We start from the raw sequence: 23,272 nt of genomic DNA, 5'->3' as shown, positions 1-23,272 counted from the left end.
GACAGACAGACAGACAGACAGACAGACAGAAGAGAAAGAAGGGAGAAAGGAGAGACAAGAGAGAGGTAAGAGAGAAAGAGAGGAGAGAGAGAGAGAGAGAGAGAGAGAGAGAGAGAGAGAGAGAGAGAATGTGCATTGCAAATGCATCTGCATTTAAACTCTATTAGTCTTATTTGTCAAAATTGAGTCTGCGTGTTTACCTCAAATTCATACATTGGAGCCCATTCTACTGTTTTTAATTTTTGGGGGGAGGGGACACACCTAGTGACGCTCAGGGGTGACACCTGGCTATGTGGTCAGAAATCGCTCCTGGCAGGCTCAGAGGACCAAATGGAATGCTAAGGATTGAACCCAGGTTCGTACTGGGTCAGCCGCGTGCAAGGCAAACACCTACTCTTGTGCTGTTGCTCTGGCCACTACTGTTTTCATTTTTGAAGGTAGAACCTTCAGGAGGAAATTGGGTCATGAGGGCTCAGCCTTTATGACTGGCAACAGAGAAACTAGATATATAAGAATATGAATTAAGGAGGTAGTGTGCCCAGATGGCATTCCGGAATACCATTTCTACCTGTTTTATCCATAAGTAATAAACACTTCTCTTTATCATTAATAATTCCTTTATAAATTTTATTGTTCCAGACAGTTTTTATGAGTTTATGTAAGATATTTTTTATTTTTTATTCAGGCAATAGGACATTATTATAAACAACACTGAAATATAACCTTATAAAAACATTAGCCTAAACTGATTTGTTTAGATTTTTAGATGTGATTTATTCTGATAAACATTATACATCCTTTAAATTTTATAATTGCCAGAATGGTCTTCATATTGTTAACTGACAACAATGATAAGAGTATCTGATAATCCATAACCAGACCATTCATGGATATGTATTGATATAAATTGTTATTCATTTTATTGAATTAAAATCTCTTTGACATAAAAATAAGAGATTATTTCTCACTAAAGAACAGATGACATTATAACATTAACTATAGGTATCAATCACTTTAAAAAATAGAACTATTGGGCTCATTGTCAGAAGTTTTTCCACCAATGCTTTCACACAATTATCTCAAATACAACAAATAGGTCATAAAACAATGTCCTAGAAAATGTGATAAAATGTAGCATAAAATTTCCCCACTGGAAACTTTAAGAAAAAGACATAATATTGTAAGGAGCTAAGTATGTTGCTATACAAACAATCTGAAGAGCAGGAAGAATGCATTTATACTTCACTGATTCTCTTACATATAAAATTACTACATATTCAGGAAGCAGAGCATATAGGGGGTAGGGTGCTTGACTTGTATGTAACCAACCTGGATTCCATCCTGGGCATACTATATGGTACCCCAGCACCCATCAGGAGTAATTTTGAGTTCAGAGCTAGGAGTAACCCCTGACCATGTCTGAATGTGGTGAAAAGAAGAAAACAAAATTAAAACAAAAGAGAAAATAAGTAAGAAATATCTATGGTGAAGTTGTTTTAATATCAGTGGTTATAAATTGCCACAAGTAAAAATGTGCAGAGTCAAAAAGGCTGTTCTACTGGATGACCACATATTATAGGAAGAATTCTAAAATTTTCATATGAACTTCATCATATGTCTCTAAATTGTTGAAATGAATATATTTATCTTTATTATCATTGACTTCTACCAAAATATACATTTGTGTAGAATTAATATAAATTATCCACTTTCTTTGCATGCTTATCAATTTACTTTAAGAAGTATAGCAATAGTGATACTGATAAAAACAAAAACTTGTTTCACTTTCCCTGCCTTAATCTTAAACTTGTTTAGTTTTGTGCAAGTTGTTTAATCAAGAAAAATATACTAAGTCTGGGTCGGAGGAACAATAGAATAGTGGGTAGGGAAATGCCTTGCACACAAATTACCGAGGTTTGATCTCTAGCATCCCATAGCGTCCCCTGAGTCCACCAGGTGTAACACCTGAGCACAGAGCAATGTCATAAGCACAAATTTGTGTGACCTCAAAACAAATAAAACAAAAATTGAAAAAGAAAAAGGTACTAAATCATCTCAAGTCTGTTTTCCCTAAAATTGGGAAATCATTCTTTCCCTTAGCCAAAGAATGTGAGAATAAAAACCAATAATATGTACATTTATAATGAATAGTTTAAAAGATAAATAATAACTGACTTTCTTTTAAATGTGCAATCTTTGAGATAACAAATTTATATTTTATTTATTTAAATAATAAATGACTATATAATTGCTAGGCAATGTTTAAAGGAACATTTTTTTTCTCTTTGTGAGGGGGTGTTTGCTGTGTGGACCACATGCGGTGGTGCTCTGTATTCAAGGATCATTCCTGTTGAATTTGGGGGACCATAGGTGCCAGGAATAGAACCCAGATTGGTCATGTATAGGCAAACACCATAACTGCTTCATCATAACTATTGCTTCAAGCCCAAAAGGTACGCTTTCCAAAACAATACTAAAAGATTAATTCTAATGCAAAAAAAACCATTTTTAATTAGACATCAATATTTCAAAATGTATTGATGATATTTGAAAAGCTCACTTACATTTCATATAAAGGGGTATTAAATATAGCAATTTATTTATTTTAATAAATATGTGTCTAGTGAAAAATTTCATCTTTTAATAGTTAGAAATGGATCACATATATTGTTGATACACCTTAAAATATTTTTATTAATATATTTATCTAAACTCCTTGATTACAAATATGATTGCGGTTAAGTTGCAGTCATGTAAAGAACACCCCCTTTACCAGTGCAACATTCCAACATCACCAATGTCCCACATCTCCCTCCTCCCCACCAACCCCCGCCTATACTCTAGACCAGGCTTTCTATTTCCCTCATATATTCTCTTTGTTATGATAGTTCTCAATGTAGTTATTTTTCTAGCTAAACTCATCACTCTTTGTGGTGAGCTTTATGTCGTGAGCTGGAACTTATAGCCCTCCTCTCTTTTTTGTCTCTTTTTTGTCTCTTTTTTGTCTCCTCTCTTTTTTGTCTCTGGAACTTCCAGCCCTCCTCTCTTTTTTGTCTTTTGTGTCTTTCATTTTTCTTAAAACCCATAGATGAGTGAGACTATTCTGCAGCTATCTCTCTCCCTTTGACTTATTTCACTTAGCATAATAGATTCCATGTACATCCATGTATAGGAAAATTTCATGACTTCATCTCTTCTTATGGCTGTATAATATTCCATTGTGTATATGTACCACAGTTTCTTTAACCATTCATCTATTGAAGGGCATCTTGGTTGTTTTCAGAGTCTGGCTATTGCAAATAGTGATGTAATGAATATTGGTGTGAGGAAGAGATTTTTGTATTGTATTTTTGTGTTCCTAGGGCATATCCCTAGGAGTGAGATATACCTTAAAATCTTAAATTTGTATTTATTTTTGGTTTGAGAGGAAAATTATCACTATATGCCCCTCATATAACTTCAATGGTCTCATCGAAATTTCCCTTAAAAGATATATGTAGTATGTCTTAATTCTGTTACAATTAGATCATCTTTTATCGCATAAATTATAGTAATTCAGGTGACAGTCATGATTAAGGTACCTATGGAATAATATCAACATGAATAACAGCACTGCTTATTGACATTTCATGACCCCAGAAAGAAATGAGAAATTAATGAAGTCAGCGTTGGTGATGTGTGGCTAACCTATACCCCCAAATAATTCTTAAATATATTTCAATGAGTCATAAATCCCTGTGTCTTTTGTACCTTTAATATTCCCAAACTCCTGGGATCAATCATGTAGAACCAGAAACAAACAGTGCACATTCCAAGGCTTGCTGGGAAGACTTTGGATGTAGTGATTCTTGCAGTAGCGCCTTCTTCTGAGCCAGATGAGTTGACATAGAGGAAAAGCCCGCCACTACCTTAAAGCAAATACAATGAATACAACTTTTCAGTGAAGAGTGATATGTTTCAATATGAAACCTAATGTACATAAGCCACGAGGAAATTTATTTCCCTAAAAATACACAATATTAAGCATTAACAATATGTTTATTTCATAAACCATAATGATTCCATTCAATTCTTTGAAATAGAACAAGTGTTAATATACTAGACAATTCACCAAATTCAACTGAGTGTGCCTGATAACTAACATTTAATATATTGAATGTATAGACATGGTAGTCTTACATGCATGCACATTATGAAATGATTTACAGAAATTAAAGAACACTTTCAGCACTTCACATATTAAGGGTATGTGTGTAAATAAAATGGGAATGCATCACAAAACTGTGTGCCATCCCTTTTTTAGAGGCTATTCTAACCACCTGTACTATTTCAATTTTAGCACATGAGCTCAGTTTTTAGCACATGTGGGTGTTCTGCATCAATGTGCAGTTGTTTAATCAATTCCTAGTCTACAAGGGAATTTTATTATAAACAGGTGTGGGGGATTGTTGAATACTCTTCTACATCTTTTGATATAATCATAATATACTGCATTATCCTATGATAAATTATAAATTTCAAGAATTGATTTTCTAGTATTAAATTTAGACCAACATATAGAATACCTTTTGATTGTACTACATAATTGTAACCCTATTCCCCCATTCTTCCTGTGTAACTTGATCTTACCACAAGACCCTGGGATCTTGCTATGTGAAACTTTACCTGCAAGACCCTCCCATTTCTGGGAGGGGTCTTGGGAAGATAATAAAAGGTTTGGACTCAGGGGCAGAAGGGATTGAGATTTGCATTTAACTGGATGAAGAGGTAGCAGAAGGCTAGAGATGGCTGATAAAGGCTAGATTAGACACAGGGCATGCTAAAATATTAGCATGCGTAAATGATTATAATATAGAAGCCACACGTGTTGGTTAGGGGATGAATAAAGCTCATATTTCCTGAAGCTTGCTGTGGTGGATTTTCTCCTCGCTGCCACCCCGACAGCTGAAGGGGGTTGCAGAGCCATTTGTTCCTGGGCTGAAGGACAAAGGCCTCCATGCATCCCATCACCATTCACCTCCATCCAAGCCCGTCCTAAGGGCTTATTACTACACATAATTATTAATTTTATTGATGAGATTAGATTTGCTACTTTTACTAAGTATTTTTAAACTGTGTTGATAAGATATGTCACTCAATAGTTTTATTTCTTCTTATCTCTTAATGATAAGAAAATACTGATCTCGGGGCTGGCGCAGTGGTGCTAGTTAAGGTGTCTGCATTGCCAGCGCCAGCCTAGAATGGACCGTGGTTCGACACCCCCGGCGTCCCATATGGTCCCCCAAGCCAGGAGCAATTTCTGAGCGCAAAGCCAGGAATAACTCCTGAGCATTACCAGGTGTGGCCCCAAAACCAAAAAAAAAAAAAAGAAAGAAAGAAAATACTGATCTCAAGAAACTATAAGAAAGTATTACTTTGCTTTATTTATGAAATATAATTTATAGAACCAATATTATTTTTCTTTAACTTTTGGGAGAATTCATATCATAAATTATTTACAATTGACACTTTCTATTTTGGAGTTTTTACTTATAAAATTTATTTAGTAAATATAAGCTAATTCAATTCATTTATTTTTCTTGTTTGGATTTTGCTAGATTGTGTCTAAATGAATCATAATATTACTCTATATTATTGTTGTATAAACTTTTTTTATTTTACTGTTCTATATTCTTATTATAGGATAAATATTTTTCTTATGATTTAGTATTTATTCTCCTGTTTCAGAATCTAGTAAAACAATTTCTCTTGAGGAAAGACCTTATTTAAAGGAGCAAGAAATCCTAAATGGAGCAAAGAAAGCCTCTTCAACAAGTGGTGTTGGCATAACTGGCCACTTGCAAAAAATTGAACTTAGACCCCCAGTTAACATCATGTGCGAAGGTTAAATCCAAATGATGAAAGACCTCGATATCAGACCCGAAACTATAAGATATATAGAACAACACGTAGGCAAAACACTCCAGGACATTGAGACTACAGGCATCTTCAAGGAGGAAACTGCACTCTCCAAGCAAGTGAAAGCAGAGATTAACAGATTGGAATATATTAAGCTGAGGAGCTTCTGCACCTCAAAGGAAATAGTGCCCAGGATACAAGAGCCACCCATTGAGTGGGAGAAACTATTGACCTAATACCCATCAAATAAGGGGCTAATCTCCAAAATATACAAGGCACTGACAGAAATTTACAAGAAAAAAAACATCTAATCCTATCAAAAAATGGGGAGAAGAAATGGACACTTTGACAAAGAAGAAATACAAATGGCCAAAAGACACATGAAAAATGCTCCACATCACTAATCATCAGGGAGATGCAAATCAAAACAACTATGAGGTACCACCTCACAGCACAGGGATTGGCACATATCACAAAGAATGAGAACAAGCAGTGTTGGCGGGATGCGGTGAGACAGGAACTCTTATCCACTGCTGGTGGGAATGCCGTCTAGTTCAACCTTTATGGAAAGCAATATGGAGATTCCTCCAAAAACTGGAAATCGAGCTCCCATACGACCCAGCTATACCACTCCTAAGAATATACCCTAACACAAAAATACAATACAAAAATCCCTTCCTTACACCTATATTCATTGCAGCACTATTTACCATAGCAAGACTCTGGAAACAGCCAAGATACCCTTGAACAGATGAATGGCTAAAGAAACTGTGGTACAATATGGAATATTATGCAGCTGTCAGGAGAGATGAAGTCATGAAATATACATGGATGTACATGGAATCTATTATGCTGAGTGAAATAAGTCAGAGAGAGAGAGAAAGATGCAGAATGGTCTCACTCATCTATGGGTTTTGAGAAAATGAAAGACATTCTTGCAATAATATTTTTCAGACACAAAAGAGAGGATAGCTGGAAGTTAGTTACAGCTCACCTCATGAAGCTCACCACAAAGAGTGATGAGTTTAGTTAGAGAAATAACTACATTTTGAACTATCTAATAATGAGAATGTATGAGGGAAATAGAAAGCCTGTCTAGAGTACAGGCGGGGTTGGGTGGGGAGGAGGGAGATTTGGGACATTGGTGATGGGAATGTTGCACTGGTGATGGTAGTGTTCTTTACATGACTGAAACACAATCATGTATGTAATCAAGGTGTTTAAATAAAATATATAAAAAAAAGAAAAAAAGAAAAGAAAAATATCTGGGAAATTTATTTTTTCCTTCTACCTGCTGAAAACAGATAATATTTCTCTGTAGTAATCACTAAGAACAGTTAGTAAAACTTCTGAACTTAAAACTCTTCTAAGTAAAGGGTTTTACTAAGATTGTCTGTTGGGAATTTATCTTACCTATCCACTCCAAGCTTGTAGCAATTTATCAGTTATAGCTAAGAATTTATCATCTGGGTAATTTATGTATTCCTTCTAAGGTTCCTAACTGTAAACTTCTGATTCACCTAGAAGATTCTTGGTTTCAATTTATTTATTTCTCTAAAGAAAAAGGTAGAAGTTTGCCTTCTGAGTCCAATATTCTTTTTTTTTCCCTTTTCTTTTTTGTTTTTGTGACACATCCAACATTGTTCATTGCTTACTCTTGACGCTGTGCTCAGGATCACTCCTACAGTGCTCCTGGGATATTATGTGGTGATGATGAAATCCATTTTAATCACATACAAGCATCTAACCTGCCATACTATTGCTCAAACCTATGGAATCCAACCGCTGCACTTTCACTCTAGCCAATCACCTAGGTATTTAATGAATTTAAAAAGTATTTTATTTTCAATTGATTTAACTTTTCTCTCATTATGACAAAGGGAATAAATATTAGATGCTCTTTATATTCCAGATCAGAAACCGTGATTCCTTTGGATTATATTTTAAAATATTCCTCATTAAAATATTTTACTGCACATTAAATCTCTTATAAAGCGTAATTTTTTAAGAATTTAATCAAGATAGAAACCAAGATATATGACTTGAATTATTGCAACAAGACTGTCCTTAATATAAAACAGAAATTGTGGAAATAACTTGAAAAGTTTTCTTTCTGACTCTCCAAACTGTTTCCAGTCCTTCATGTCCTTGAAAATATATATCCTAGCAAACACTACATTTTAATTTTTCATTATTATTTTGTTTTTCTGTCCACACCTGGCAGTGTTCAGGGCTTACTCCTGCCTCTGTGCTCAAGGATTATTCCTGGCAGGTTCAGGGGATCATATTGGGTCATGGGATCAAATTCAAGTCAACTGCATGCAAGGCAAGTACTCTATCTGCTGTCATATTGCTCAGGCCCCTGGACAATATTTGAATTCTGTTGCAGAAAATATATCTAAATAGTTTTCTTCATTTCTTTCCAAATATGTTACTTGATTGTATTTCTTCTGTGGAAAAAGAGATTTGTGTGAATTGCATAATCAAGACACACTTAGAGCTCATCTATTCTACATGAGAATCTATACTAGAATCTGTAGCATAATTTAATGAATGTATTCATTAACAAGACAAGGTCTTTAAAATCATGCTATTATTGATTTAAAAAGACACCAGGTTCTCCCTTATCTTATTTCCCTGTCTAACCCTGAGGGCTTTCAGTGTTTAGCATAGATTTTATCATGCAAGTATAAACAACTGAATAAAGGGTTGGAAACAAAACAAAACAATCAACAAATTAATAAGAAATGGCATAGGTCAATTAAACTATACTACTAACAACTTTCCTTATCTGGTCCAGACTTGATTGAAAGTATGGCATCTATTTATTTTACATTGAATGTGAAGAAATAATCTTGACATAGTACCAAGAGGATAAAATAGAATTGAGCATGTTTGTGTAAGATACTTTGCATTTCACCTCTCAGTTCATAAATAGCATGACACCCACAACTAACTTTTGCATTTCTAGTTCAGAGGTAAATTCTGTTTAACTTGGACATGATGCATAACTTTTTCCATGCTCTAACAAACAAGATGTTGAAAGTCCAATATTTAGATCTATGGAAAAGTAAATAATTGTGTCCATTGATACAAATTTCATTTTTTTGCAAATTGCAAAATAAAATTTAAAACCTTGTGCTTTAGTAAATTTATTCCACTATACATTAGAGAAATAACTACACTGTCAAATATTATGACAATGATAGTGAGAGAATTAGAATGCCTATTTCAAAGACAGGCAGATGGTGGGGGAGGATACACTGGTGAAGGGCGGTGTTCTTTTTTTTTATTTCTGAAACCCAGTGTTTGTAGCCATGGTGCTTAAATAAAGGTATAAATAAAAACTAATAAATTATAATAAAAAGATCTACTAATCAATGCAATTATTTAAATTAACTACAATGATATAAAATAATTTTTAAAAAGTTTTAAGTTTGCACAACACTATGAATGCACTGAGCAAGATTTCCAATCTTAGAGACTCCTAATATAAATCGAGGCATTACAATTTTAGTGTCTCAGTGATTCATTTGAACTAATTTTTCTGACCCCAGGGTAGAAGCAATGCTTTAGTTTAATCTATTAGAAACTTCACTCCAAAGGACATAGTACATTAATATTCTAACAATATTTAAGACATGAAAAAGTAGTACACAATTGAAAAAGAAATTTTTATTTTCTTCCTCAATAGCCACAATTAATTTCTGTTAGAGTCTCTGCCTCCAATAGAAGGATACTAGTGGAAAGCAGAGAAAGCCTCAAACCTTAAAATCAAACTGAATGTCATTATATTAATTTCTTCATATTTATTGTGCCCAGTACTACTTTTCTTGCAGCAACTACTGTAAACCAATTTAGAAAAACATATTACATTATTGAAAGGGATGTAGGACATGCTACTGTTTGCATTGTAAGGTTTTACCGTGAAACTCACTTAAAAATTGTGTAATTCATTGGGGATAATAATAATCCATCATTTCACTAATGCATATTTATTCAAGTATATGGTAAGTAATGTTATATAAGCCTTGACATCAAAGCTAAAAATTCTAATTATTAGGTATGGGACTATGAGCTTTCACAATATACCCTGCCTAGCTGCTTCTAATTTCCATATTCAAATTTGGTTTTACAAAATCCTAAATCAGACACAAAACTAAGTGTCAATTCCTAGCTGATGTATTAATGCATGGAAATGTAAAATTGTTTCATCCATTTTAAAGTTTAAGAATACAAAACTTAAATATAGAAACAATTGGAAACTTTACTTTTAAGGAATTTCATTCCTGAAATTATACTATATTTACCTTTGACTCTATAAAGGAAATAGAGCTGTTGCAATGTCATATTATTTTATGAGACTCATAAAGGTGAAAAGTTGCTTAGCCTCTTGAAATTATTGATAGGAATATATGAATTATCCAGGAACTCTGTACTATATCACAGTTATAAAGCCCTGCACTGAGTTATAGTTTCAGAAATAGACTCATTCTTTATCTAGCAAGTTCAGACAAGACTTACTTTCAAAAATTTATAAACTTTCAGTTGCTTCTCGGAGTACTACCTATTTATATCCAGCAAAATCCTTGGGGAAGGTCAACCTAATACCCCACACAAAGTTTAGAATTTGTTCTAAAATATTACAAAGTTTTCTTAAAAAGTTTTTTTAGATTGTAATGGCAAAGTTTTACCTCAGTTTGGGTTTTGGAGAGTATTAATGGGAAGCATACTGGGGTGTTCAGAAATATCTCCTGGTTCTGTGCTCACCACTTCAGTGGTGGCTCTGGCTCACCAATCCTGGTGATGACCAGGGGACCATACAGAGTGCAGGGAACTAATTGGGTCATTTATACAAACACTTTTTAACCCAGGGGTCTCAAACTCAATTTACCTGGGGTTCGCAGGAAGCAAACTCAAGGTGATCCTTGAGTGCAAAGTCAGTAGTAAGCCTTGAACATTGGGGGTGTGTGACCCAAACAACTAAAACAAAAAAAAAAACAAAACACAAAAAGATTCCTCTAGGGCAGGGCCACAAAATGTTGTACAGTGGGCTGTTTGTGGCCCGCGGGCTGCGAATTTGAGACCCCTGCTTAACCTCTGCAAAATCTCTGGTACCCTAACTAGTTCTCTTTAATTACATATGAGTATGAAAACTTATTTACACCATTAATGGGACAGATTTTTAAAATAATTTGCTTTCTTTAGTTTGAGTCAAATGTTTGTACTAGTATTAACTCTAGTATTTTTTTGTACACAGTTACCTCATCTCCACATAACCAAAATGCCATTGGACATATTTTCATGGAAGCAGAATTTTCTATTTGTTGGTTTTATTTTGGATTATTTTATATCTTCTTTTGGCTATTTAATATCATATATTAGATAAGAATGCATTCAATTACATTTTAAAAATTGATTGTACTTTATTTATTACTAGATAAAACTACTACGTGGACATTGGTTAGATCCGTTTGAGTTTTATGTCTCCCACTCTTAGCTGTCAGCATGTATTTGAGTCTGACACTTCAGATACTTCAGAAGCCAGAGAGATAGTTCAAAAATATTCATGTTTTACATGTAGGGGATCCTGTACTGATTCCGAGCACCACAAGGTTTCCTGAACACTATGAGAAACTAACAAAGGCCCCTGACAGAGCCTTTGAGCACTCTTAGATGTGGTTCCTCCCCCCCGACCCCCAAATACTACTTTTGTACCTAGGCAGATTTTACACTCACATTTTTAAGATTCTTAGGATACATTTTCACATTTCACTTCTTTACTACTCAAAATCAGACACTAGATACAAGTCTCTCACAATAGTCCATTTTTACCTTAAAAACTCTTAAAAGAATGGCACACATCTTTAAATTCATGGGAACCACTTAGTGACAAATGTGCACATTCAGGATCAGAGGAGTCTTTGACCAAGCACTAGGGTTACTTGACCACAGGAAGCACCATCTTAGTCACAGTCAGGATCCTTCTGTGGACATCAAAGACAACTCGAGTTTCACTTTGGCATCAGAAGAAAAATCTGTCTTTTAGAAGTTATTAGCTCCAATCTCGAGTTTCTGAAAATGTGTTATTGAGTAACCACGCCATAAGGTAATCAATTTGACATTTCTCTTTTTTAAAACTATGGCTGAAACTTTTCAATGAAAGCTCTATTTTTACAGCTCCAGTGCCCTAGAAAGAATTGTACTTATTTGCACTGAGGGCAAATCATAAAAGACAATTTCCCACTTCAAGTGATCTGAATTCACTCCCAGCTTGAAATTGTAGGCAATTTTAGCCTTTTTATTTCTTATTCATAAAATAAAGTTGCCTAATGGTTTCTTAAAATACAATGTATACTAAGTTTTCCTTTCAAAATAGCAAAGAGCTCCTCTCCTTGGATGCCAACTGACTTAGCATGGCTCTACCCCTCCTATAATTTTTGCCTGCCCCTTTCTCTAAAATAGAGATGGCACATAAAGACTATCCCTTGCAATGCCCTCAATCTCTTTTTTGTAGTCTAGTTTCCCTCCTATGTCCCCCCCACCCAGATTTTCAAGCTGCTGGCTAGTTGTGTCTGAAAAGGCCATGAAATGTAAATACATTTAGAGAGAGAACAAGTTTCCTCAAAGTCATCAAAATGGCAACCAGAGCGACAGCACCTCAAAGTCAAATGAAAGTTTCCTCATGGTATTTGACAGACTGTCATTATATTGCTTCTATTTCATTACTAAAGGGCTGAACAAAGAATAAATTTGGCATTTAAAAATAAAGTCTACCGTTTCTAACAGTTTATTTTTTGGACACTATGCTGAAATTTACAATGATTAAAAACTAAAGTTCAGCAGAATCTCTTTCTCTCTTTTTTTTTAATAGTTTCCTATGACCAAATCATTAGTACAAAATTCCCCCCCTCAGTTTGAATTGCTGTGATATAAAATTATAGTTTCTAGTTATGAAATGCCAATACAGGGTAGATTTTATTTTGAAAGCTAATTTGCTCAGCCATAATTCTCTTGCAATAGCATGAAAATGAATGCCTAAGGGACTGGATGTTAGATTCTATATGTCTAGATAAAGACAAGAATTCTGAGCCTCTTAATTCTCATATGGAAAGATCTTAAGAAAATCTCTTTAATGTCAGATTTTGGGAGAAAACATACTGAGAACCACATCAACTCAATAGCATTTTTGTTGTATGACCTCATTTGTCAAATTGAGATTAACATAAATTTATTTCCTAGTCATGTTATGAGAAAAACTAATAAAATATAAACCATTCTGTTTAGATATTTAATAAGAAGTTACATGTTTAGACGTCATGTTCATTTTACCTAAAAGAATACAAAAAACAAAAAAAGACAGAGATTATTATTTTTCATTGCATCAAAAAATGGTATTCTCACATTCTTTTAATGAATATGTGATAAGCAGAAATTCTGGGCAAAGCTTTCACACCTATTTAAGCCTACAGGTGCAAGAACGGTAAACTTCTCAAATTCCAACTCTATGGATATTTAGAGAATAGACCCAAAGATGATTCTAGCACTAGCAATCTGTCCCTGATTGATTAACTGAGTATTATAATGAAGTTGTTATGTTGTATATTTGGATATTAAGGACAAAAGTAAGTTATGGTGAGGAAAACTAGGAAACACAAAGCTGAAGAACCCTAGATTTTGTGCTATTTAATGGATGAGCACATGTTCAGACTCTCAATCTAGACTGACATTATTACCATTTCTGTGCATTACGTAAGTCACCAACCTCCCACTGTATCTCACACTCATTGGCAATCAGAAATGGATGATGATGATAATATTCTGTCCACTGGGGCCATTGAAAGCAAGGATACCAAATAATTATGTAGATCATAAATCATTTTGAGTAGATGAAGAAAAATTTGATAAAAAGATCTGCTATAATATGGGGCATATTGGATGCTGCTGACCCACTTTCCATCTCTGATATTCCATATACTCCCCAAACCCTGCCAGAAATGAATCCTGAATACAGAGACAGGAGTAAGACCTGAGCACTGCTAGGTGTGGCTCCAATGCAAAACAAAACATAGATATACCATTACTGTAAACTTTTAAGAGGCAAGGGTGAGAAAGAAAGCAGCTAAGAGCAGCAAAGATCATTCTAAAACCAAAGTGGGGGTTTCTAGCCCAGCAGCTGAAATTTTGATGGCTTGAGCCATATCTATAAAACAGGGGGAAATGCCTTAAAACCCTTTTCTAGGTACATCAGAGAATAGAGATCAAGGAGCAAACTTTCATCCAAATTGGAGAGCCAGTTGAGGCAAATAGAATCATAAATTAACAAGCAGAACCTCTGGTGGAGGAACCATCTGAAGTCAGTATTGCAAGAGGGAAACTGTGCAGTGTAATTTGCAAATAGACCACTCAGAGTCAAAAAGCTTTCGAGACATGAACCACTAAAGATTAACTTTTAGGAACATTTCCAAAGTTTCCTCTCAGGAGCCCCACTAAGGTATCGAGACTGCAGAAACATTCCTTCTGCTTCTTTCAGAGGGAGGGGAAGATCAGCTTCTTTGAAGAGTAGGTAGCTTTTGCAACAAAGCCCCAGACTTCCCCTTTCAACTAAGGAGGAGGAAGCACTGAACTGTCCCAGTGAAGGTCACTGTGCAAGGCCACAAGCTGAAAGTCTGTGGTCAAATCACAAGACTGCTGAATGTTTCTATCCCCCTGACCTTGCCATTTAACAACTCTGTTTTACTGCTCCATACAATCTCAGATCTATAATGGAAGAACTTCATCCTCCAGCCTTATTGAGGGGCTCTCTTGGGAAGTCAAAATACAACAAAAGGAGACAAAGCAAGGACACCAGAGAAAATGCTACCCCTAACACTGAAAATTACAGTGGACAGTAAATAGGCTCTTCCACCAGCCAGATAAATAAGCAGCATCACCCTAAATGCCATTGATTTTGATTCCACTTACCTGATCCATAAGCAACAAAACGCCTAAATTCAATCTAAAAAATGAAGTGGCCAAAAGCTAACAGTTTGAACAGTGGTAATATTTAAGAAAGTCCCAGATCTCTCTAACACCATGCAAAAAAAAAAAAAAAGTCAAATCAAAATGGACTAAACACCTAGACCAGACTTGAATCCCTTGTTTATATTGAGAAAAATATACTCGAACACTCCATGAGATTAAATCTACAGAGAATCTTCAGTGAATTAATGTCTTAGGTGAAGAAAATTAAAGCAAAGGAGAGCAAATAAGAATACATCAAACTAAGAAGTTTTGCAGTGCTGGGCTAGAGTGATAGTACAGTGGGTAAGGTGTTTGCCTTGCACATGGCTGACCCAGGATTGATACCTGGCATCCTATATGCCCCCCCCAACCCTGCCAGAAGTAACACCTGAATAAAACACTTAAAGACTGGAAAAGAAGTCCACCATTCATCTCATAAAGAGTTTATATGTAAGATATCAACTGGTAGAACATTGCAAGGAAAAGAATATAAAAACAACCAACTCAATCCAAAAATTGAGTAGAGACAAACAGAAACTTTCTCAAAGAATATGTAAAGGTGACAAAAAGGTATATTTATCTGTGTCATTTATAATTAAAAATGTAAATTAAGACATTATAATATTATATCTTACCATTGATATTGGCAAACATCACAAGAAATAAAAACAAGAAGGGTTGGTGGCTACGTGGAATTAAATAGATCTTATTTACTGCTCTTTCAAACAGAATGTTTACTTGTCCAGAATTTTTGAAAAACAATATGGACTCAAGAAACTAGAAATTGAGCTTTCATATAACCAGATTTTCCATCAGTCTTGGCATCTACACCAAGGTTCCAAACTTTAATTGGAGGAAAAATAGCAATGTTTGCACTACTATGTTCATTGATGCACTACGTTAAATCTGGAAAACATTCAAGTGTCCAAAATCAGTCAACTAGAAAATAAAGTATGGTACAATGATACAATAAGAACTATGGCATAACAAGTGTGTACACACAATTGAATACTGCTTGACTTTCAGAAGAAATTAAATCATGAAATTTGCTGCCATGTAAGATCATGGTGAGTAAAGTTATTTAGAAGGAAAAGGACAGATATTAATAATCTCTCATATTCAGGATATAAATAAATATAGTAGGTAAATAACAAATGCCCAAAGGTAGGGGACCAGAGCCACAATATAGCTGATAATATAATTGCTTTGTACACAGCTGACCTGGGTTTGATCCTTGGTACTCCTTATGGTGTCCTGGCCTACCTGGAGTGATCCCTTAGCATAGAGTCAGATTAAGTTCTGAGTACTGCCAGGTATACCCCTTAACCACCTCCCCAAAAGGCAAAAGAATCTGCGAACAGGTCTTTAGTGGCAAGCTTATCACAAAGATGGGACTATGTGGGGATGATGAGAGGCATTTGGACAGTGGCAGAGAAAAGCAAACAACCTGCTAGATAGTGTGATGCTGGGATGTTTTATATTTGCTTACCATTTACATTTTTGGAAATTACTGTACTTAAAGGAAAACAAAATAGAAATAATAATCGCTACTTGCCTAGATTACTGACCAAGAAAGGGTGAGAAACAATTGTTTATTGAAGACATCATATTTCTGTAGAACACAAATGGCAGAGAACCAAAATGTATGTATTAAGGTAGAAGACACATGTTGTAGAGAAAGGCATTTTGAGATATAAGAACAAAATATTCAGTACTTCAAATGGGGGAGAGGGTCAAATTGTGTGTTTTGTTTCAGGTAAGGTATGAAAAAATTGGCAATATCTGAACATAAAACTAATAATTGTCATTTATGGACATGTAAGAAATGAGTAATATCCAAAAGAAATAAGTCTATAAAGATAAAAAAAGAATAGGTTTAATGCCTCATGATTTTACCAAGAAATAATCTAAAAATAAGTAGGCATTTAGTATATTCCTTAGAGAAAAACTAAGATGTCTAGGACTTGTAAAATGAAGAATTAATTAACCTGAAAGATTTTCAGGCTATTTACCCAGAGTTTAATTTTGTCCTCCAGGGTTATAAAGGAATTCATTGATTCACTTGGTACTCTGAGTACCAGGACTAAAGGATAATATGTAGGGCAATGCAAATACAGCAAGATCTGGAGTCTTCTTAGTACAATTAAGGTTTTTTGAAGGTGTTTTAATGTGTAGACATATTGAACCAAGATAAAACTCTTTCCCAAAGACAGAAGAATTTGAAACAAAGTTGTTGGGTTATCAATTTGAATGTTACATGCGTATGATTGAAAACAGATTGGTACTTTTATATTATCCTCACTGTTTGACAATAAAAAAGACATCACTGTTGGATCATGCAAATGTTTTGGAGAAACATTATAGGAATCTAGGCTTGTTGTTACCTACAAACAGTCACTAAAGTCAACTCTGTCTAAGAATAATAAGGAATACCCAAAACTCACTATGAATTTTTGAAATGTTTTATTTTAATGTTGATACACAAACAAATTCTGACTGTAAATCACTGCTCTTTTGCAGCGAGAAACTAACTCTGCAAGACATTGTTTATCAGCCTAAAAGTTTCAGTAGTCTTATGGCACTACTGAGAATTTAAACAAGAATAACTATTTTATAAATATAACACAAGAGAAAGTAGAGATGCTGCTGAATGGTAGAAGAAAATGACAATTAGATTAAATAAGACATGTAGAGGGTCTGTTTCCAAAGTTTGACTATTGTTAATAATGCTGCAATGAACATGGGAGTACTGATGTCTTTTCTTTTATTTCATAGAAAGGAAACAAACATGATTAAACAGACACTGTATTTTAAGAAGGTAAGCCATTTAAGTTTCCTATTCCAAACCAAACTATTCACTGAATAATTGCATTATGATAATATATGGAAAGCACTCACATCAAGCTTTTAAGGAATTAATATAATATTGAAATATTAATGATGGGATTATAATAAATTTAAACTAAATCATGTATCATTCTCTGATAAAAATTATTTACCTAGTGTATTTATGTTGCAATGACATAATAAAAACTAAAGCAAGAAATATGGGGCAAAAATATGCAAAAATATAAAATATGCTGACCTGCATAAATGCTATTATATATGATTTATGCAAAGGGGAAGAAATATTGGCAATGAAAAAATGAGGTATTTATTTAGGGACAAAACCAAATGAACAGCTTTGACAATTCAACTATGTAAAGAGCTTCTAAAATAATCTAAGATAAATTTATATTTGGATTTACAATAAGTTCTTATAGCAAACCAGATCAGATTTTGGGGATAGTCCTGCTTAATTCAGGGTTAGTGCAAGAAATCCAAAGTAAATCTAGTATTTGACTCTTAGAGATTTAGGAGACTATAGTCATGTTGAAGGTCATAGCTGTCATGGTGGTAAGAAATGTGATGTGATTTTTGTCATCGATATTGGGTTCAAACCCAATTATGTAGGAAGGAAAAATTTTTCTTATTCAAGAGCTTCAGATTGTGACTGCTAATAGGACCACTAATCATTTTATTAAGAAAAATATTTTTCTGTCAATAAGAATGATCACACTATAGTTACTTAAGAAAATTTTTATCAAAATATTGATAAAAATACAAAATATACATTCATAGACTTGAAATGGTTTAGTATAGTTAACTATGTAAAGATTATCCATGATAGGTAATAAATACTTCCTGTTGTAGTCTTAAATTCAATGTGTTACAGACACTATTATTTCATCAAATGGTAGAATAGAAGGGAGGAGAGATTTTACAGCAGGCAAGGTACTTTCCTGTACGTATCTGCCCATTTTCAATCCCTGGCAACTTTATGGTCCTTCAAGCCTTCCAGGAGCTCAGAGGCAAGAATAAGCCTTGAGCATCACCATATACTCCCAAACCCCAGAAAAATAATAGTAAATTTAAATTATAAGCTGAGAATAGAACTCAGTGGAAGAACAAATGCTTGCATGTGTATGGTCTTGGGCTTAATTTCTAATGTGACAAAAAATAAAACATAATTTAATTTTTATTTTGACTAATATCATTTTTGGGTAACCACTAAATATTAATATTTTACTTATTTATTTTGGTTTTGGGGTCACACCTGGTAGCGCTCAGGGATTACTCCTGGCTCTACACTCAGAAATCGATCCTGGCAGGCTCGGGGGACCATATGGGATGCCAGGTTTAGAACCACTGACCTTCTGCATGCAAGGCAAACATCTTACCTCTATGCTAGTACTTCGGCCTAATATTTTGTTTTTGTTTTTTAATTAAACCAGGGTTTACCACCTGCAAAGAAACCCCCTAGACCTCTGTACTATATCCTTGGCCTCAACCACTTGAACATTATATGTTCTTTTTTCAAAAATGAATTTCATTTATGTTGGGCTGGAAATTAAACTTATCATATATGTAATCGCATATGCTGAAAACATATAAAGTTTGCATGAAAGCATGCAAAGTAATATCCAAGAGACTGCAATGATCCCAGAGATGAGTACTTTTCCAATTCCCTGTGGTCACTTCCTGTGTTTTGTTTGTTTGTTTGTTTTTTGTTTGTTTTGTTTGGTTTGGTTTTTGGGTCACACCCGGCAGCACTCATGGTTACTCCTGGCTCCATGCTCAGAAATCGTCCCTGGCAGGTATGGGGGACCATATGGGATGCCGGGAATTTGAACCACCGTCTTTCTGCACGAAAGCCTTACCGCCATGCTATCTCTCCGGCCCCCAATTCCTGTGTTTTATTCACCTGATCACTTGATCATGTCAGGGTTAATAGCTCTTTCACATACTTGTCATCCATACTTGATTGTCTTTAAAGGTGAGCTGGCCCCTGACTATTCACTTAAAACTAGGCAAAAAGGCACTTGTTACCCCATGCAGGGAACTGGTGATTAGATGCAAACTCTTGGATGAGAAGTGGGGACTCTGGGCCTGGTCAGCCCTCATGGACACAGACATCTGGTTACCCCAAATGACAGGTTCTTTTAGGCTTGGTTACTTTTCATAATCTCACTGAGGACTTCTCAAACATCCTGAAGATCAGGCCCTTCTATGAACCCAAATTAAAGCAGAATATTCCTAGGTAAACCTCAAAGAGCTATGTTTAAAACCATCTAGCCTCAGCCCAGTGTGAGACTGTCCTAGGTTGAAGTGAGAGGCCCAGTGTGGGGCAGTAGTCAGCCACCATTTTCCTTCCTGAACAGTCTACTCTTTCTCTGTCTTCACTTCTCCCTTCCCACTGCTTGTGTCTTTCCTGTGTAACCCCAGCGTGACTTTGCCGCCTTCGCAGGCGGCAATTATCTCAGGATAATCCCTTTCCAGGCAGAGGGCCAATTTTTCTTCAGGCAGCCATTCGCTGATTTTGATGCTGAAAGAAAAGGGCGCTTTTGTGAGCAGCTGTGTGGGGAAGCTGCTGCCGAAAGGGTGGGGGCAGCTCCTGACGCTGCAGGTGTTTCTGGCTGTTGTGCAGCAGAGAATTACTTTAAAGAATTTTTTCACACACTTTCTTGGTATTTGTCTTAGTCAGCTTGGCTGTTATGATAAAATATTAAGGCCGCCCGGCTGAAGCACCAGAAATTAATTTCCTCTCCGTTGCAGACTCAGAGAATGAAATGGAGGTGGCAAGCACACAGGCCTGTCTGGGGGCTTCTCTCTTAAACTCTCCACACATTCATATGCCCTGCCTGTTTCTCAAGCTACCTGACTTCCAGTAGCCCTTTATAGGCCAATTTGGGTGAGGTAGTTGATCCGAGTTTCAGCTCCAGGCTTACCAGATTTTTGAGAGAAGGAGGACCCTCACCAGGTCCTTTCTTTAAGGTACTTTTTACTCTTCTTTCTTCTAGTCAGGACAGCCAAGTCCTACATTGTTAGGTTTTTCTTTAGATCTCATTCAGGATTAAGTAACATGATTCCTGAGCAGTCCTTTCTTCCAATGGGCCCTATGCCACTGGGGTAAAGGCTACAGTGTACCATTTGGGGGGATATGATTCTGTACAGGGCAGTATTTTTTTCTTTACTTTGATCTGAAGCCAGTGGTCATCAACCACCTGTCCCTGAATCTGTGCCCATTGAGTCTACCTTGTTTATTGCTGCCAGACCATGGTCCTATGTGCAGTCCAGGTGTCAGTTGGCAGGTGTAAGAAGGTTGCAAAGTGCCATCTCAGGCAATCTTTGCAGCTGCATTGAAAAAATGGCAGATGACTAGTTTCCCGGGGCTTACAATTTGCAGCTGGTTTCTCCATCCATCCTCATCCTGAAGGTGTATACTATTTTTTCCTTAATTCTATAAAATATTTCTAGTCCACTGGTTTGAGCTTCAGAAACTCTGTCAGTTTTTCTCTTCCGCTCCTCACTCTCCCCGAATCGTTTCATTCATCTCTCTGTCTCTTGCACTGTTCTTCTACTCTCTCTCTCTCTCCCTCCCTAGTCCTCTCTCTCCAGATGGGAATGAGTCTTCTAAATGTGACCAGAGAATCTTTCATAACTGTAACTACATATTCCTGACTAAGTCACAATGCACCAAACATTGATATTAGAGTATCTTTTTTCTCTGTTAGAGACTGGAGTATGTGAGTTAGTGGGTGAGTGGGTGAGTGAGTGAGTGAGTGAGTGAGTGAGTGAGTGAGTGAGTGAGTGAGTGAGTGAGAGAGAGAGATGGAGGGATATAAAACCTACAAAAAGATAGATTGCAGAGTTTTCAAGCACAGACTGGAGATCTAACCAGAACTCTCTAGAAAGCTCTGACCCTAAAAAACTGGATTAAGATCTATCTTCCAGATGATTAGCTTTTACTCTACTACACATCCTACTCATCGGTCAGGCTTAAGAGATCAAAGACTCCTCTTTGTTTCTTTGCTCCAAAGGAAGAATATCCAAGTTGCTCTGTCCAACAGAGACACAGTTGTCACACGTCTGGAGGAGTCTGTCAACAGGTAAAGAAAGTTGTTTTTGTTAAGTATCCCATGAGGGACACAAGTGAAATGCCTGTAAATGGGGAACCAAGGTAAGAGATTAGAGTCCAACTGGTAGTTCAACGGAGACACAAGAAGGAAACAAGGTCAATGGAGGCACAATTGGAAAAAATGTTGAGAAACAAGGTTCTAAGCAGCTATTATATTCAGTATGTTTTACGTAATATTATCTACACAAAAGTATCGATCTGAGATGTTTGAATGGATTCCACATCCTTGGGTACAAATATTATTTACCAAATATGGACAATAACAAAAGGCAAATTTAGGAAGAACTGATATCTACACTACATTAATGACTCAATATGTTGTATTATGTACCAAATATGGACAATAACAAAAGGCAGATTTAGGAAGAACTGATATCTACACTACATTAATGACTCAATATGTTGTGTTGGAACATTAAAATTATCTTACATTCTTTATTTCCATTTCTCTTTGCTTTTCACAAATACAGAAAGATCTTGATACAACTAATAGGGAAGCAACAATGTACTTATTTAGAGCTAAACTTAAATATGCTCAAAGGAATATAAACATAGGAAAGCTATTTCTACTGCCTTGCTGGCATTTATAGTCTAATTGTGGAGATGAGAAACTATACCATTAAAATGAAATGAAGTTATGAATGAGAAAATACAGACAAGGACAGCAGTCTTTTAGATTCCATCTCATAAATTAACATCATATAGATTTGATCCTTATCCTTAAATCCCCAATATGCCATGTTTGAATGCTATTCATGTACAGACTAGAGCATCAATGTTTTTAGTTTTCTATAAATTTTCAGTAGCTAGGAAGAAGCTCAGAAATAGGCTTCTAATAGTCTGAATATTTTTCCCTATGTATCGATTTTTTATCTTGGTAACAATAAATGAAAAGATCCATAAATACAGCTTTCATTGACAGCAGCACAGTAGTGTTTAGAAATACATTAGGGATACTTTGATTCTGTTTGCCTACTTATAAAGAATTGTTTTCCCCAGAAGGTCAAAATTAATTAATGTTCTTACAATTTATTAGTATCTTGTTGTCTCAGAGATGCCTAAAGAAGTTCAGTGACCCAAATTTATGTAGTAAGGATGATATAACCAGACTCCTTTGAGGGCAGAATTCTGTAATTCTGTAATTAAGTATTAATTAATGGGAAGGATGATGAAATGTCAGAGTTATTACTTTTAGTATATGTATCTGTATTATTACATATAGTACTAGTATAGTTTTGTACTAGTATAAGAGTTGTGTACAGTATGAATTAAGGATTCTGGTTAAAAACTTTTCAAGTAACCTTTAATGAATTTACACAAGTTATGAAAGAATAAAAAAGATGATTGGGAGATAGATCAAAGGCTAATGTGCTTGCTTTGCATGCAGGAGGTTCAGATTCAATCCCTGGCATG

General features: G+C 35.3%; 1 protein-coding gene across 1 annotated transcript in view; it reads right to left on the bottom strand.

Annotated features, from left to right (window-relative positions):
- The window catches only part of MALRD1 (MAM and LDL receptor class A domain containing 1), a 516,995-nt gene that overhangs the window by 144,740 nt on the left and 348,983 nt on the right, over window positions 1-23,272 (bottom strand). Inside the window, exon 33 of the mRNA XM_049777533.1 lies at window positions 3,751-3,908. Within this exon, the coding sequence (XP_049633490.1) occupies window positions 3,751-3,908 (158 nt within the window). The remainder of the gene's footprint in view (window positions 1-3,750; window positions 3,909-23,272) is intronic.

Source organism: Suncus etruscus, chromosome 7 (assembly GCF_024139225.1).
Source record: "Suncus etruscus isolate mSunEtr1 chromosome 7, mSunEtr1.pri.cur, whole genome shotgun sequence".
NCBI classification, from domain to species: Eukaryota; Metazoa; Chordata; class Mammalia; order Eulipotyphla; family Soricidae; genus Suncus; species Suncus etruscus.
Note: the sequence above shows the minus strand (reverse complement) of the source record. Positions and strands in the feature narration are given on the sequence as shown.